The 17,850-nt window shown below is 36.1% G+C and overlaps 2 protein-coding genes across 10 annotated transcripts in view; both read right to left on the reverse strand.

The window, feature by feature from the left end:
- The window catches only part of myo6a (myosin VIa), a 50,884-nt gene extending 47,628 nt beyond the window's left edge, over positions 1–3,256 (reverse strand). For 5 of the 6 annotated variants that reach the window (XM_084091326.1, XM_084091325.1, XM_084091323.1 and 2 more), the window contains exon 1: positions 3,088–3,228. The gene's annotated coding sequence lies outside the window, so the exon portion shown is untranslated. Of the gene's footprint in view, positions 1–3,087 lie in introns of all 6 variants that reach the window. The other variant, XM_084091324.1, reaches the window with a different exon arrangement.
- Positions 3,257–8,335: 5,079 nt separating this feature from the next.
- Positions 8,336–17,850, reverse strand: part of senp6a (SUMO specific peptidase 6a) — a 36,982-nt gene continuing 27,467 nt past the window's right edge. For all 4 annotated transcript variants that reach the window (XM_084092011.1, XM_084092012.1, XM_084092010.1 and 1 more), the window contains 8 exons: positions 16,340–16,462; positions 16,152–16,244; positions 14,751–14,965; positions 14,592–14,665; positions 13,842–13,930; positions 11,575–11,643; positions 11,216–11,366; positions 8,336–8,852 (listed from right to left, as the gene is read on the reverse strand). In XM_084092011.1, coding sequence (XP_083948137.1) covers positions 8,637–8,852; positions 11,216–11,366; positions 11,575–11,643; positions 13,842–13,930; positions 14,592–14,665; positions 14,751–14,965; positions 16,152–16,244; positions 16,340–16,462 — 1,030 coding nt within the window. In that variant the 3' untranslated portion in view covers positions 8,336–8,636. The remainder of the gene's footprint in view (positions 8,853–11,215; positions 11,367–11,574; positions 11,644–13,841; positions 13,931–14,591; positions 14,666–14,750; positions 14,966–16,151; positions 16,245–16,339; positions 16,463–17,850) is intronic.

Below are 17,850 nucleotides of genomic sequence, written 5' to 3' on the forward strand. Positions count from 1 at the left end.
GTTCATCCAGAAACACAAAAGACCTGACAAGAGCTACACAAACACTGCTGTCATTAATGTGGACCTGTTCCAGCAAATCATACAGTAGACCATTCACTGTACACCAATGTTTTGCTGTATGAACAAGTTGAACATGCAAGAATTATCCTAGCAAGTGATGCGACACTCTTATGGCTCATGATAAAATATTTAACATTTCATTCATATTTTGTCAGAGCCTCTGTTAAATTACATGTTATTTTGTTTAGTTGTCTGTTCAGAATTGTGGGAGAATCATGATCTCTGTTTGAAAAATAAATAAAATCGTGATTCTTAATTCATCCAGAATCGTGCAGCTCTACCCATCATCTTTCTGAACCCGGTCCAGATGTAGTCTTTGACAAAAACAAGATTTTCTCAGCTTTTTCCTCAAAATGTTGCTTTTTTTAATAAAACTTATCCACATTCAAGTGTTAAAACAGCTCAAAAAAATCTGTTTAAAAGCAGAGGATCTGTTCTTGCTTTTGATATAGTGCATGCTCAGATGTACAACTAAATATTCTGGGGGCCATGAAAATTTTGTGAAAATGATCAAAAATGCTGGCGGTGGATGGAAACTTTTTTTTTTTTAAATGCTGGCAGGGAAAGAGTTAATAAATACTGTGAATTCAGACATTCTACTCTTTTTGCATATTGTTTTTCACACAAGTTCTCTTATTAATTTCAATAGAGATACATGTATTAGCATATTGCAAGGCAAAATACTCCAAGCACAATTTCTTTTTAGATTAAACTATTTCGCTACATTGAGACTTTAATTCACTACGGACTTTAATTTAAACAAGGTAGTATATTTATATTTATTCTTTCACATTGCAATCTTCAGTTTCGCTTTTACACAGATCATGTAACCATGCATTCTTCTCCACAAAGGACACGTGCAAAGTAACCTTTAAAATTTGGCCAAAACAAGGTATCTTAGAAGGCAGGGTAATTATGCTGCCTACCTTTCCCTTTATGTCTATGATGACTTCAAATGCTGCCTACGTAGACTGCCAATGAGGACTGGCACGGATACACTGTTCAGCATAAGACAATATTAATGCATCGAAAAGTCTTTTTATGATTTATGCTATTCATTATGATTGTCCTCCTAATGAGTATAAGACACATGCTGAACATACCTCGGTTCACACCGAATCCTGAGACATAAGTGAAGGTGTGTACAGTGATGTACAGATGAACAAAAGCTTGTCATGAAAATATGACACCAGGACAGAGGCAAACTAAAGCCGAGTTGCTATGGTTATCCTCTACCTAGGGTGGATATATTTGAATGCTGTCAAAGTTGAATAATAGAAGTCAGTATTACAGAGAACTAGGTAAGGTCATAGTTGCTGAGGTCCCATCATGCATGGTCAAGTGGGTCAAGGATGTAGTGTCAACTAAAAATGTATAAATAATTATATCTATTCCTAAAACACTTCAATATGTTCTGATATTAAAATTACAGTAGCTTTTGTTAGAAATTACAGAAATTTTAGCCACATTTAACCACATTTCTTCCCCTTTACTCTAACTCTAAAACATGTCTTTTGCTGTGATTGTTGAGGCTCACGCAGCCTCTCGAGGAGAAATCCAAACAAATGAGCGCAGCACTCACAAGGAAACTCAGTTAACATTCTGCGGTAATGTGGAGTTTATATTTACAATATATGATACAGTTAAGCAAAGCCATCACAATTGAAAATGTGACACTGAAAATTATTTCATATGACAGTTAATGAATAAGTAGTTAAAATTAAGTCACTTCCATATTAGAAGCAATATTGACAGTTTTTGTTCTGTTTCAGCAGCGAAAATAGTTCCAAAGAAAGATCACAGCAGAACCATAACGCATCTCACAGCAACACGCATCCGGGTTTCATTACTGAATGAGTCAGCGCTTTGAACGAATGGTTGAGTCAAAGATTCAATGACCCAAAGGTAAAAAAAAAAAAAAAAAACTCTCAGGGTAAATATCACAAATATGCAGATTTAAATATGTCAAAGCTGATGAATATATTGCTTTAGAATAAATTATATTTACAACACAAAAATCCTATTTTTTCCGGACGGGCAACTTTTTTACTCGGACAAGTGAATGAGCGATTTACTTCACAAGCACATTGCAAGGCTTAATGTCGAGCCCTGCTATATCTGTGAAACTTTCCAAGGTATACAGCAAGCCTACAGACTCATTTATGGTACAAATGACAGAAATGTTTTGAGAATGAAAGTGAGGTGAGTCATGACTCTCGCCAGCCGCACCTGTAGGTGTGTCGTTGTGGTCAGACTGTTTGACACACACACACAATGTTTGTGTGTCCCTCTCAAATTTCTTTCATTATAATGGACAGCCAGAGCATAACAACATTGTTTTCTATCAGCTTTTCCCAAACGATCGATTCCTTAGACAATGACAGGTGTGTGACTGTCCTATATGGGACAAGTGCATGTGAAAGTTCCCAAGGAGCAAAGGCCAAAGGGCATTTACAACTTCTTGTGACACAGCAGGAGTCATTTACTGTTAAGGTAACCTACTTTTCAACATCCATGGATATATTCGAGCTTTTATAACCATTAAAAAAACCAATACAATTCAACACAATACAATATAGTCTGGAAGTAAAAGTTTGCCTTGTGTTCAACATTTGAATTCCTTACACAAGCACAGCACCAACATTTGCAAGGTAAATGAGGTTTGAGTGACCAGGAAACAGAGGTATTTCTAAAGTAAAGGCCTTATGAACACATACATACACTCAAAAGATGCAATGAGATGATATAAAGCATCCTTGACCATCAGCTGATCTCAGAGATGTGACAATCAATGCATCAATGCATCATCAGTCATAGAGTCATAAAAGCACGCGCATGAACACACAGGACACACACACAAGAATACACTTATGTTGGGAATGAGCTCCTATGTTTTCCTCCGCAATACTACCCGGACGTTTTTGCTAAAACTAACAATAATCCCAGTCCGCTTTGTGTTTAGCTGAACCAAACACACTCACATCCAATTTAACATATAGCCAAAGCGAATATGATGTAGAGACTCACCTCCGTCGCTCGCCGCCCGTGCAGTCAGTCGGTGAAGTGTGTAGTGCAGTGTAGTGTGTGTGTGTGTGTGTGTAGGCATTCACATGAACTCAGACCCGGTGTCCCGGATGTTGATCAGCCTCCACTCCCGGGATGAAGTCCACGCTCCATTGTGACGTCACTCGAGTCCATGGGAGCGCGCCTGCCTCCGCTCCTCGGTGTGGGACGGGCTTCATCATCTCATGTGAATTACTTCATGAAACACACATGAGTCTCTGATTAGCTGAAAGTGATCCATACTGTATATGGTTGAACTGTTGATCTTTAATGCCTTGTTTGTTAGATGAATGGAAAACATCGCACTCTAGTGGTTTCCCATTGAAAATGTTCACAATTGTAAAATATTGATTAGTGATTAAAATGCGAATATCGTGTGATTTACGCTCATTTCCTAATAATTTTGATGCAGTTTAAATTATGTTGCTTTTAAATGAAAATAGAAAAACAAGACAGCCAAATTACTGATGATTTAATCTTCCCACAAATATGTGTTTTCCCACCATTTTTAGCTTAAGACGCTTTTTCCCTATGCAGAGAATGCACTGTCAAAAGTGTTTAGGATTAGTGGGTAAGTTACTCTAAACAAGTAATAGTAATTAATTACCAAGAACTAGCTAATTAGGCCTACATCATCAACGGTGCAATTAGATTACTGTACTAATTACTCTCTCAAAAAAGTATTGCATTACTTATTACTTTCTATTCCATATAAATATCCCATATCAACCTTGACCAGTTGAACAACACAAAGACAGACATGAAACTGCTCTTTTAATTTTCAAATAAATAAAAATTAAGAGTAATCCCTTACTTAACTTTTTCAAGGTAATACTTTTTACAGTACTGGTCACACATAATTTATACACAAAAACATGATTCCTGCTACAGAAGCACTGACACTGAGTCAAGTCAAGTCACCTTAATTTATATAGCACTTTTTACAATACTGATTGTTTCAAAGCAGCTTTACAGTGATAATAGGACACTGATGCAAATATTGTTTTGGCTGTACAGCAGCTGTAGAAGAAAATAAAGTAAGTTTTAAAACTTTTGTCGTGTCGATGAGGCCTTCACAGGGAGAGTCTAGTTGACACAATCTCGGCTGACACTTCAGGGATGCGTTGAGGTCGTGTCTAGGCGCAGGTCCACCATCTGATCTGGATACGGCCCAGATCCGGCTGACTACAGTAAACCTTGGGATAGACTAATATTCGCGTAGATGCCATTCTTCTTATGATGTAACGAGTACATCAGGTGTTATGGGAAGTGTTCCCAGTTCCGGCTGACCTAGTTTACACAGCCTATAGGCTGATAGCACAAGTACATCTCGGAGATGTCTTTTTGATGTCTGCATTTACATCTGCAAGATGTATTTTTTAGTATTTAGAGTGTTTGCTCATCTGCAATACGTCTCTAGGACGTTTCCTGTTAGATGTCATTCAGACATTTAGAATATGTGTTTAAGATGTTTAAAATGATGTTTAGAATGTATGTAAATGTATTTAAAATGTATGTAGAATGTATGTAAAACTGCCTTTTCTAAGATGTTTATCAGATGTTTTTACACAGAAGCTTTCCTGATTAACAGATCTTTAGCAGACATCTTACAGACGTACCTGTGCTATAATAATCATTTTACATGATTCGTATAATAGACATTTATCATGTGCTATATGTATGCTAGGTCAAAGAGATGTGTTTTTAGTCTAGATTTGAACTGACAGAGTGTGTCTGCTTTCCGGACAGTGTTAGGAAGACTGTTCCAAAGTTTTGGTGCTAAATAGGAGAAGGATCTACCGCCTGCAGTTGATTTTGATATTCTAGGTATTATCAACTGGACGCAATTTTGAGATCGCAATAGACGTGAAGGACTATAATGCGTTAAGAGCTCGCTCAAGTACTGGGGAGCTAAACCATTTAGTGCTTTGTAAGTAATCAGCAAGATTTAAAAATGTATACACTGTTTAATAGGGAGCCAATGCAGTGTTGACAGAACTGGGCTAATATGGTCATACTTCCTGGTTCTGGTAAGAACTCGAGCTGCTGCGTTTTGGACCAGCTGTAGTTTGTTTATTAAGCGTGCAGGGCAACCACCCAATAGAGCATTACAATAATCTAGCCTTGAGGTCATGAGCGCATGAACTAATTGTTCCGCATTTGTCATTGAGAACATATGGCGTAATTTAGATATATTTTTAAGATGGAAGAATGCAGTTTTACAGATACTAGACACGTGACTTTCAAATGAAAGATTGGTATCAAAGAGCACACCCCGGTTCCTAACCAACGACGTAGAATTGACAGAGCAGCCATCAGGTGTTAGACAGTATTCTAGGTTATAACGTGAGGAAGTTTTTGGTCTAATATATGTTTTTTTTCAGAATTAAGTAGTAGGAAATTACTAGTCATCCAGTTTTTTTATATCAGCTATGCATTCCGTTAATTTTGTAAATTGGCAAGTTTCGTCGGGGCGCAAAGAGATATAGAGCTGAGTATCATCAGCATAACTCCATGCTTCCTAATGATATCTCCCAAGGGTAGCATGTACAGAGTGAAGAGCAACAGTCCTAGTACTGAGCCTTGTGGTACTCCATACTGAACTTGTGATCGATAAGACATCTCTTCGTTTACTGCTACAAACTGATAACGGTCCGAGAAGTATGATTTAAACCATGCTAATGCAATTCCACTAATGCCAACATCATTTTCGAATCTATTCAAAAGAATGTTGTGGTCAATAGTTTCAAATGCAGCACTAAGATCCAGTAACACTAATAGAGAGATACAACCACAATCGGATGAAAAGAGCAAATAATTTGTAACTCTAATAGGAAAGCGTGTGTAGCCGCAACTCATGACTATGCCAGGTGTCACGTTTTGGTCCATGTTCATGTTTTCATTGTTTTTTTATTTTGTAGTTTTCAGATGCCATGCGATTCCCTTATTCCCGATTGTTCACAGGTGTTTCTTGTTAGTCATTAGTCTTCATGTATATATAGCCCTCATGTTCCCATTGTCTCTTGTCTAGTTTTGTTGGTTGTAACCTGCTTTTGTTGAGTCTTGTCAGTTCAGGTTTATGTTCAAGTTATGTTCTTAGTCAAGCCAAGTTCTAGTCATTGTCTTGGTTTGTTTATCTGCATTTTGTTTAATAAACTGCACTTGGGTTCTCACTGCAGCTCGCCTCAGTGGACACCAGGGTTGTGATGGACGGGTACAGGGGGCTCTATAGCGCCCCCTAGATGGTCAGTGTAGTGTAGTGTTGTGTTATTGTCTTGATTTAAATTTAAACATTCAATATGATGAAATAATAAAACTAATAATGATTATTTTCATAAACTGATCACTGAGTTTGATGCTGTACTGAATTTTAGAGGTGTGTGAGTTTATCCAGTGACAAAATGTGTGTGCGAATATATGTACGATCGCCCCGTACTTTATACAAAATTGGATATATAAGTTTGTCCAACTTTATCCGCATACATACAGAATCACGTAGGGCGATTTATATTATATTGTATTTCAGCTGCTTTATTGGCTGCATCATCGCAAAATCTAACTATATCATCACCCAGTTCTAAAGATATGAAGACATTTTCTGAATATATAAAGCATGAACATGAAGATGGTTTTCTGTAAAGCTGCTTTAAAACACTGTATATTATGAAAAGTGCCGTACAAATAAATTTGACTGGTTATTTTTCTTGCGGCTCTAGAGTCATTAATCAATGACATTTAGGCTCGGTTTAGCTCCACCTTTAACCTTGTCCAGCTCCACCTCGTGAACCAGTGGGTGGAGCTTAACCTAATTAATTTTAGGGTGTGGCGGGACCAAAACATCATGCAACCCGTTGACCTCCACTTGAGTTTGAAGTTTCTAATAGACCTGTAAATTAGTGCAAAAGAAATTAAATTTGTAAACGCATTCTTATGCTATTTTACATTTTTATTTTTTTCCTTGTCATTTTGTTTTATTGAAAGGCATAACCAGGGACATAACCAGAAGTCTGTGTGCAGAGCATCTGCTTTAATGTAACAGTAGCTAAGTTTCCATCCAAACCTGTGAATTTAACTTGTGCGCAAAATTGGAATATTGCATAAAACATTTGCGAGAACAAAAAACAGAACAAAATCGTCACTTCCTTTGAAATTGGCGCAAAATATCTAATAAAAATCGAAGTTGCTGCAATCGTGGAAGAAACCATGGCTCTTTTTTTCTATATCATAAATGACTTGCGCGCAGATGCTGTCACAATAAATGCCGTCATGTTCTCTTGCGTTTGGATGCTGGTGTTTGGGAACACAATCTTTGAGACGCTTAGGAATTAAACCAAATCATTCTGATGACAGACATTGACTCAGGAGTTTCAGAACCGCCAAAACAACATTTGAGATGCTGTGATGCGATTGGTCCGCTGGTTAGTCCAGTTATCCAATCACATCCTCTGTTGAGGCAAAGTCATCTGAGTTTATTGTTGCACTTCCAGGGATTTATTAAGTAAATGTGTTTCCATTGTAGTTTATGTACGTCTTATCGGATAAAAAGTTTATCCACCTCAACTGAGCGCATACATTTTTAATGCATGTTTTTAGAACTAGTGTTATTCTACATTGCCCATGTAAAACCAACAAAATGAAACGTTAAATTATGCAGATAACTTGAGAAAATTAAACAATTTGACCATTTTGAGTAATTATTGATGTTCCTTCAACTTAATGCATCTAGATACAGAATCAGCGTCTCTTCCACTTTTTGATTTTTCATACCATGTAACAATACTTAATCACCGGCTACAAGTCTACAGAAAACAGGGTCAAAGTTGAATCTGACTTTAAGCTTCACACCTCTGACCTGCTTAAGTCCGATACTTTGAGGAACACTTATGAATCATGTAATAGTGCTTTGAAAAGACCAATACTCAAATGTTGTGAATCAACTGAAATAATGTAAACAAGATATCCATAAAGCAGCAGGCCTAATTTTTGACACATAATATTCTTGTATTAGACAGTACCAAGGCAAATGTGCACTCTTGAACGGCAAATAGCAGAACATTGAAAAATGATTTCGTTGTAATCACAAATTTTGCTTGGATACTGATTTTACAAAAAAAAAAGCGCTTTCATTTCCTTCAGAGGCATTAATTCCCAATGGAATACTGAACAGTTCTGTATTTAATCCTCTAGGCACATTAGAGTAAATCATCAAAGATGAACACATGAACTTTTATTTCACAGATGGTGCAAAATTGAAATCCGATGCATTAACAATAAATGAGAGGCAAAACTCAAAAGGCATTTAAAAAAACAGCAAAGTAAAAGAAAAAGCCTAGCTTATGTACACTTCAATACAAATAAAAACAAACAAAAAACTTTTTTTCATATTTTGCATCATCGAACCTATAAGAAATAACGGCAGAGTTGTCCAGCAGCGAAAAATCACACAAGGCCCTGATTGGCTTTTAGTGTTTATAAGTCATGTGATGGTAGAAGCGTAGCAGCGTGGGCGGAGCTCAGGAGCTGATTGGAGAGATTAGATCAGCTGACTCTAACGTGTCCTCGTACGAGCTGTGGCCGGCGTCCGGATGTTTCTCGCTCTCCAGACTGAGCTGCTGCTGAGTCTGAATCTTCAGAATGAGCTCCTTGATCTCTTCCCGCTTGGTTTTCATCCTTTGCTGGGGAAACCAATCCAATAGATTCATCGGCAGATCAAAGCTTGGAAGAGGATTCTTTAGAAGACACACATAAAAAAATAGATTATTGCATTAGTTACAAACGAAAAAGCCTAAACTGAGCAGTCAATTCAATATGGATATGAGGGTCACTAAACAGCTGTAATGTGTATTTCTGTTTTGATGATCTTTCATCTGCATCCTGAAGCAACTTTTTTACTGACATAAGGCAGTGTAAGCGGGGAAAACGTAACCAATAAAGTGCCATCATGACACTGTTGTAGGGCTGCAACTAACCATTATTTTGATAACCGATTAATCCAAATCTCTTTAATTAATCAGATGGAAAAATCTGTTAAATGTTTTTAATTGTCCTCCAAATGATGAGCAATTTGAAAACAAATGAAACTGCTCATAAGTCATTCTGAATAGACACATAACCAACATATATTATAAAGCCAACACTTGAGAGTTAACAGTTCAAGACTCAGAATTACTCAGACTGTTATTAATATGGATATACAGTACCAGTCAAAAGTTTGGAAACATTACTATTTTTAATGTTTTTGAAAGAAGTCTCTTATGCTCATCAAGCCTGCAGTTAAAAAAAAAAACAAAAAAAAAAAAAAACAGTAATATTATGAAATATTATTACAATTTAAAATAATGGTTCTCTTTTTTAATATACTTTAAAATGTAATTTATTTTTGTGATGCAAAGCTGAATTTTCATCAGCAAGTACTCCAGTCTTTGGTGTCTTATGATCCTTCAGAAATCATTCTAATATGATGATTTATGATCAATGTTGGAAACAGTTGTGCTGCTTAATATTTTTTTTATAACCTGAGATACTTTTTTCAGGATTATTTGATGAATAAAAAGTTAAAAAGAACTGTATTTATTTAGAATAGAAATCTTTTGTAACAATATACACTACCGTTCAAAAGTTTGGGAACAATAACTATTTTTTAAAAAAGAAATTAGTACTTTAATTCAACAAGGATGCGTTAAATTGATAAAAGGTAACGATTTATATTGTTAGAAATGTTTTTATTTTGAATAAATGCTGTTTTTATGAATAAATGCTGTTAACGTTTTACTCATCAATGAATCCTGAAAAAAGTATTCCCAAAAAAAATATTAAGCAGCACAACTGTTTCCAACATTGATCATAAATCATCATATTAGAATGATTTCTGAAGGATCATAAGACACCAAAGACTGGAGTACTTGCTGATGAAAATTCAGCTTTGCATCACAAAAATAAATTACATTTTAAAGTATATGCAGGCTTGATGAGCATAAGAGACTTCTTTCAAAAACATTAAAAATAGTAATGTTTCCAAACTTTTGACTGGTACTGTATATAAGCTCAAACATAAATATAAATGTATATAAATATATATATATATATATATATATATATATATATATATATATATATATATATATATATATATATATTTTTTTTTTTTTTTTTTTTTTATGTATACAAATATTATGTGTATATGGTATAACTTATATTCACAATTAAAGTGAACCTACAAGTCTGCTCAAACTTCATTTCAAGTCTGAGGATTATATCTCTAAAACTATGCATTTTATAAAGCATTTTATGAGACCATGTCATGTGAGTTTTTAGAAAAGGCTGATAAGATGCTAATAAAATATTTATTTTTTTTGCCCAGTACACCGATTTGCTATCTAATTATCTAACATACAGCGACAAAGTCACTGGTGGTGTGAACGGGGCTTTAGAGGTGCTTTTGGCATCAAGCTACATAACACAATTTAAAAGATTAATTAAAACAAGTCGACGTCCACAAACGGAGGGAAAATAGCAGACTAAAAGTACAGATACATTACTTGAAATGTATTCAAGTAAAAGTACACAAATGTGAAACTACTTAAAGTAAAATTTCTGATAAAAACTACTTGCATTAACATGAGTATTTGTGATTCGTTACTTTAAACCCCTGGAGCTTGGCTATTCAGTTCAATAAGAGACTCTTTTTATTAAACAAATGTGTCATTAGAGGTCTACAAATGTATAAAACGGATCTGAGATCAGGTAAAAACCATACAGACACCGGTTCATGCCTTCACAGGAATCATCACCCCTAGTGGTGAACCAATGTAATTTCGGCAACAAAGCCTTGTTTACTGAAATCAGAGACTTTCTCAGTGATCATGAGGCATGTTTCAAAAGCACCCATTGCTATGCATGCGTGTGGGCGCAAAATGGAAATAATTTATATGAAACTTTTCCCTATTTAATATTAAATCCTGGAAACACTGTGATGTCATTTGTCTTAACAGGGCTGTCTGGGATGTGTGTGAATTAAAGCACATTACACGGGTAAACAAAATGATGCAACAGCAGAAAAGTTGTAGATGTTCGGGAAGCGGCTCACTCTCACCTCGAAGAAGCTCTCCACGTACTGCAGCACGTAAACCCCACAGTCACTGAAGTTATCCTGCTGGGGCACACGAGGACTCGAGCCCTTCATCACCTCTTTCCCGAAACTCCTCTGGGAGCCCTTCCTCACCTCCCACTCCACCTCTAGATACCTGCACAAACACCAAGACAAACACTCACAATACTGACACCAACATGAATGAGAACGCAAGGCCACTCGTGTTATCGTTTAAAGACTCGCCCAGATTCTCCATGATTCCCACAGGAAAAAATACTATTCTTTCAATTTTATATGCAAAAACTGTCATGAAATCACACATCCATGTGGAATAAAGGTTTTATTTTCAAGCAGTAACTCACTGTCGCAGCGTTTTCACCACAGTCGACCGTGTGGGCCCACGCAGAGAGTCCATGATCAGAATGCAAGGCCTGAGGATTTCAATAACATGACAATGAGTGCTGGAAAATATACACAACCAGAACAAACAACATGTATTGTAATCAGTCGATCCCCAATTATTTTTTAATCTAAGTTCATCAAAAGTTAAACATACATACATAAGAGTTTCCGCTAGAAAAAAATGGTGCCGGGCAAAGTGACCGGCAGAGGTTTCGTTTTCCGGACATTTTGATGATATGCCGGTCAAGTATCGCCTCTTAATTAGTCAAGTTGAGGAAAACTGGAGGCAGGCTATGCAACTTAAAAAATGACATAATCAGGCCGAATGCAACATGTTTATTTGCCTAACTTTCAAATATACGGAAAAAACATTTTCTATATGGTTCGTTTCTTCATTCGGATCTATTTGCGATCCATTCCATTCTAAACAAACAACGCAGTTTATATGCGTCCTTGTTTCATTATTCATTAAGATAATAATTAATAAATGCACGCATAATTATCAGTGAACTTGATAAATGTTGCAGATATGTTTTACATGCATGTACAAACAAATGCCTTTCAACTTGTGTGTGCAAAATTCAGAATAAAATGAATGTGCAGCAATTTGTACAAATAGAGAGTCTAGGAGGTCTACTATGTGTTGTAGCCATTAAATAAGCTTATTTAGTTTAATATTTGTTAAAATATTATAATGTTATTTTTTAATTTATGTTGATTATGAAAAGTGAACCGCACGAGTAAGATAGGATGTGCAATATCGAGAGACATGGAGCGGGTCAGACATGATTTTGACCACTTAAGTTTTGTTTTGTAGAAAGACTTTTTTGAAGTGAATTTCGTTTTGTATAAATTGTGTCTTAATTTTAATAATTTTTTTTATCAACCAATTGCCTGGATTTAATAAATCAAATATAGCAGACGATAGGCCTAATCATGCAGGCGCCCGCGCTGTCACTTGCATTGCTCGTGAACTGGAGCGCATCTCATCCGAATTTAACGAAACTCAGCGTAGGCCTGAAATATGACATGAAATATATCTTAAGAAAGCTTGAAATGTCTTTTTAACAATTTAAAACGAAAAGAAATAGGCTACTCTCTGATTATGTAATCGATGATGCATTTCTCTCTATAGGCGCGTTCACTACGGAGATGGCGATCGTCAACTTCATCTTTACAGCTGTTGTTGCTGTTAATAAACTAAAAATAATAGGCCTATAATTTTATTAAAACCTACCTATGATTACGCATTAAATTCAGGTAGGTAACTGTCCTCAGTGCCCAGAAAAGCGCTGAAACGGAGATGAAGGGGAACCCGTTTTTATTTATTTTTTGGCTTATTTTAACTGGCCCATCCAGTTTTCTGGAGGCCCACCTACAATCAAAATCCTGGCGCCGCTAGTGCTTCGCAGCGTCTGATATCAAGAAATAACAGACCGCATTCCACATTGGAATTCAACCAAGCCATGTAATAATGTTTAATAACTTTCAAACGGTAGAGCCTGTTCCTTTATAACATAGCCAAAGGTCGGTGTATTTTTGCTTGATACATTTTAGGCTTATTCTCAAATTCAGATTGTGTTAGGGGGGCGGGATTATTAGGCAATTTTAATCGGACAATTTGACCGGAGAGATTTAATTTTGTCGGACATTTCATTTTTTTTTCGGCCAATGTCCGGCAATTACCGGACAACGGAAACCCTGACATACATACATACATACATGCATACACACACACACACACACACACACACATATATATATATATATATATATGTGTGTGTGTGTGTGTGTGTGTGTGTGTGTATGTGTGTGTATGTGTATGTATGTATGTATGTATGTATGTTTAAAAAAAAAAATTAAAATGACAAAAGCACATTACAAAAATAACTAGAAATTAAACTAAAATTAAAACCCCTCATTTCTTTTTTCAGATATGTACTGACAAACTTTCCAAAAAAGCTGGTAAGCTTTTCTTTGACTGTTAGCATTTTTAAGACTCGCCATCTTCTAACATTACACTCTGACACACCGTATTTCTTGGCTGCTTAATGAATGTTGTTTGATGACTGGCGCTACCTATTGCTGACATGTAAAAGTCTAGACCCTGAATATAAGACAACCCCATTTTTTCAGATTTATTTACAAGAAAAAAAAACACTTGTCTTATATTCGGAACAATACAGTAATATTATATTCACAATAAGCGAGGAATATTTGGGCTCACTGTTTGCAGATGGTGGGTTTGGACGTCCACTCCGCTCGGTCAGAGCTCCCAGTGTCATCGACCAAAGTGCCGTCATCGCTGCACTCATCCTGAATACACAGATAACAAGCAGCGCATATCAACGTGAGAACTCTTGGGTAGAGAAAAATAAACAGCAATGTTGGAGTTTCTGTTAGTCAAAACAGCCCAATGTTACCAGCTGTTTGCAGGAATAACCTTTTTATTTAAGTATTTACACTACTGTCAAGAGTTTATGGTCGGTACGTTTTTTTATTTTATTTTCAAAGATGTCTCTTATGCTCACTAAGACTGCATTTATTTGATCAAAAACAGTGAAAGCAGTAATATTGTGAAATATTTTATATTTTATTATAATATATTCCTGTGATAGTAAAGCAGTATTTTCAGCATCATTACTCCAGTCTTCAGTGTCACATGATCCTTCAGAAATCATTCTAATATGATGATTTGCTGCTCAAGAAACATTTCTGAATATCATCAATGTTGAAAACAGTTGTGCTGCTTCATATTTCTGTGGAAACCATTTTTTTTTTTTCATGGCTTTCTGATAAATAGAAAATTCAAAAGAACAGCCTTTATTTGAAATAGAAATCTTTTGTAGCATTATAAATGTTGCTACTGTCAATTTTGATCAATTTAATGCATCCTTGATGAATAGAAGTATTAATTTCTTCCAAAATAAATAAAACAATCTTACTGCCCCAGATTATCCAAACTGAAGTGAATTACCGGACATGAGCTTTGGTCATCAGAGTACTGGGAGTCGTCTGTTCCGTAACACTCGATTATTCTGTGTAAACCATCTGCAACAGAAGCCAAACAGACGTCAAGCAGTGACACTCGACAGCCGCCAGCCTCCGTGGACTGGTGCGGTTCACGTCTGCTCACCTGTGAACTGCTGTCTGTTCACATCAGCTGCAGATCTGTGCGGGACGGCTGTGTGCTGGCTGGGGTCTTCCAGCTCATCTGAACCTCCAGCGTTGGGCGGGCCGGAGGAGACCGCAGTGCTGTGGACAGGAGCTTGAGGCTGGTACAGTGGGTTTGGCTCAACATGAGCCTTCTCGAGACCCGGAAAACAGATTATGGCCAGATACCAGTGTGCACTAGACGGACATAGAAAGACGGGTTATGAGATTACAAGTCGATTTAAAAACATGATAATATGGGAGTATTATTTTGTATCATTGGGATACTGTTATAGTTTTTAGTACTATTTTTTAATTAGATTTGGTGTTTATATTTCAATTTCAGTTAAAAGTGTGTCATTTTTTATGTTTTTTGTTGAAGTGCCCCATTATGCTTTTTCCAATATTATCCTTTCATGTAGTGTGTAATGTAGTAGCCGTTTATGAATGTAAAAGGTCTACAAAGTTGCAAATATCAAAGTGCACGAAGAATAAAGCTATTGTCTCCTAAAGAAAGAATCGATTCTGAACTGTTGAAACGATTCGTCAGTAATTCCAGTCTCACTTCCTGTTACAAATCTACATTACACATTTTGCATAATCTCTCTCTCTCTCTCTCTCTCTCTCTCTCTCTCTCTCTCTCTCTCTCTCTCTCTCACAAATGAACCGTTTTCAGGCACTGGGATAAAATAGGTGATGTGTAATGTATATGAGCAAGTTTAAGATGTTTTCTGACCTTTGATGCATGTAAATCTATTGTAGGAGAATCCAAAACAAAATTGGGAACCTTTAAAATAGCATAATAGGTGCACTTTAAAATGTCTATATAGTAAAAAAAAAAAAAAAAAAAAAAAATAATAATAATAATTATAATTATTATAATTATTATATATATATATATATATATATATATATATATATATATATATATATATATATATATATATATATATATATATATGTGTTTTAGCTATTTTAACACATCAAGGTAAACTAAATGAAAATGGGAAAGTTTGCCTTAGCAACTGACTGAATTGAAATAAGTTTAAGATTTTATATTTTACTTTATATCAGTTGACTTATTTTATTTCAAGTAATTAAATAAAGTAACTTTTTTTATGGTTTCAGTTTTAATGAGCCTGCACATCACAAATACTAAGCATTTGAAGCAAGGCTATTTAACGTTAATTTAGAGTAAAAATAACAAAACATTCATGAAAAAAAAAAAAAAAAAAATCAAATCATGATATCCATTTGCCTTCCGAACAATTTAAACTTGAAATACTACTTTCATTTAAATCACAATGAAAGACATTCACATATATCTTTCCTCCAATTAACAACTTCTCAAGTAACTGATGGTTAAATGTAGACAAACACTCACGACTCATTGATGGGCACAAAGATGAAGTCTTTCTGGAAGAGATCCACGTGACGTGTCCATGTTTTCACTCTGTTGTGCTTCCTCTTCTGAATGCTGAAACACATGAAAGTCCCATCCCAAAATGAGTCTCAGCACAGTAAGCGAGCTCCAAGAACAGGTGAATATTTGAGTAAATGACGAAAGCTCACGGTAAGCTGGACGTGTCAGCTGCGTTTCTCCGCTCTCTTTGATTGAGTCTCTTATAGAAGAATGAGCTAAACACATGACTGCGGACAGCATCTTCCTTCTTTAACTTCTCCAAAAACAGATATCTAGTAGCAGAGAGCACACATGCTGATCAGAACATGTCAAACTTCATACAAGATCAAGTACACCCCATGATAAGTCTATTTTTGTAAATCGAGGAAATATTATTTAACTTTTCCCCGACAGTGTAAAAAAAAGAAAAAGATTTCATAATTTCATAAATTTCATAATTTTCACAAAAGTTTCATGGCCCCCAGAATAACTTAACTGAATAATATATAACTGAACAGGTCATATATCAAAAGAACGAACAGAGATTTTTTATTTATATGCCGTTTAATGCTGATGATCGCATCTGCTTACATACGCTATCGCTCGTTTCTGCTGCTTCTTCACATGTCTTTTGATCAGGAGATTCAGTACTCCTTCAGAAGATGTGTAATAGCGCCCCCTACCGTATAACAGTGAAAACACGGAAAAGCGGAAATTTCTGTCAATGGCGGGGAAAGAGTTAAGGAACGACATTTCAACCGTACATTTTCGTAATGATTTCAGCAGATTAAAAGACACTGACATTTCAATTTCTTGTGTGGAAAAAGTTAGTACACCCATTCACCGCCCATTAATCACTACATCAACTGCCAAATATTTGGCAAATGCACTAATTAGTATAAACCATTAAAAACTCAAGTACATAGTGGGAGTATTATGCCCACATCAAACAAGCTGCCTGAGAAGCTCTTTAAAAGAGATTTAAAGCCACTTCTAAGGGGTCATTTCAGGACACGCATTCATGCATTGTGGGGCTGCTGTCGGAAAATGTCATGCGCATGCGTATTAGGCTACATGTTCAGTCTGTAGCTTTTTTTTTTTTTTACAAAGTGACATTGCTAACTATACACTCACCTAAAGGATTATTAGCAACACCTGTTCAATTTCTCATTAATGCAATTATCTAATCAACCAATCACATGGCAGTTGCTTCAATGCATTTAGGGGTGTGGTCCTGGTCAAGACAATCTCCTGAACTCCAAACTGAATGTCAGAATGGGAAAGAAAGGTGATTTAAGCAATTTTGAGCGTGGCATGGTTGTTGGTGCCAGACGGGCCGGTCTGAGTATTTCACAATCTGCTCAGTTACTGGGATTTTCACGCACAACCATTTCTAGGGTTTACAAAGAATGGTGTGAAAAGGGAAAAACATCCAGTATGCGGCAGTCCTGTGGGCGAAAATGCCTTGTTGATGCTAGAGGTCAGAGGAGAATGGGCCGACTGATTCAAGCTGATAGAAGAGCAACTTTGACTGAAATAACCACTCGTTACAACCGAGGTATGCAGCAAAGCATTTGTGAAGCCACAACACGCACAACCTTGAGGCGGATGGGCTACAACAGCAGAAGACCCCACCGGGTACCACTCATCTCCACTACAAATAGGAAAAAGAGGCTACAAT

The sequence above is a fragment of the Abramis brama genome (genome assembly GCF_963993115.1).
Source record: "Abramis brama genome assembly, chromosome: 18".
Taxonomy (NCBI): Eukaryota; Metazoa; Chordata; class Actinopteri; order Cypriniformes; family Leuciscidae; genus Abramis; species Abramis brama.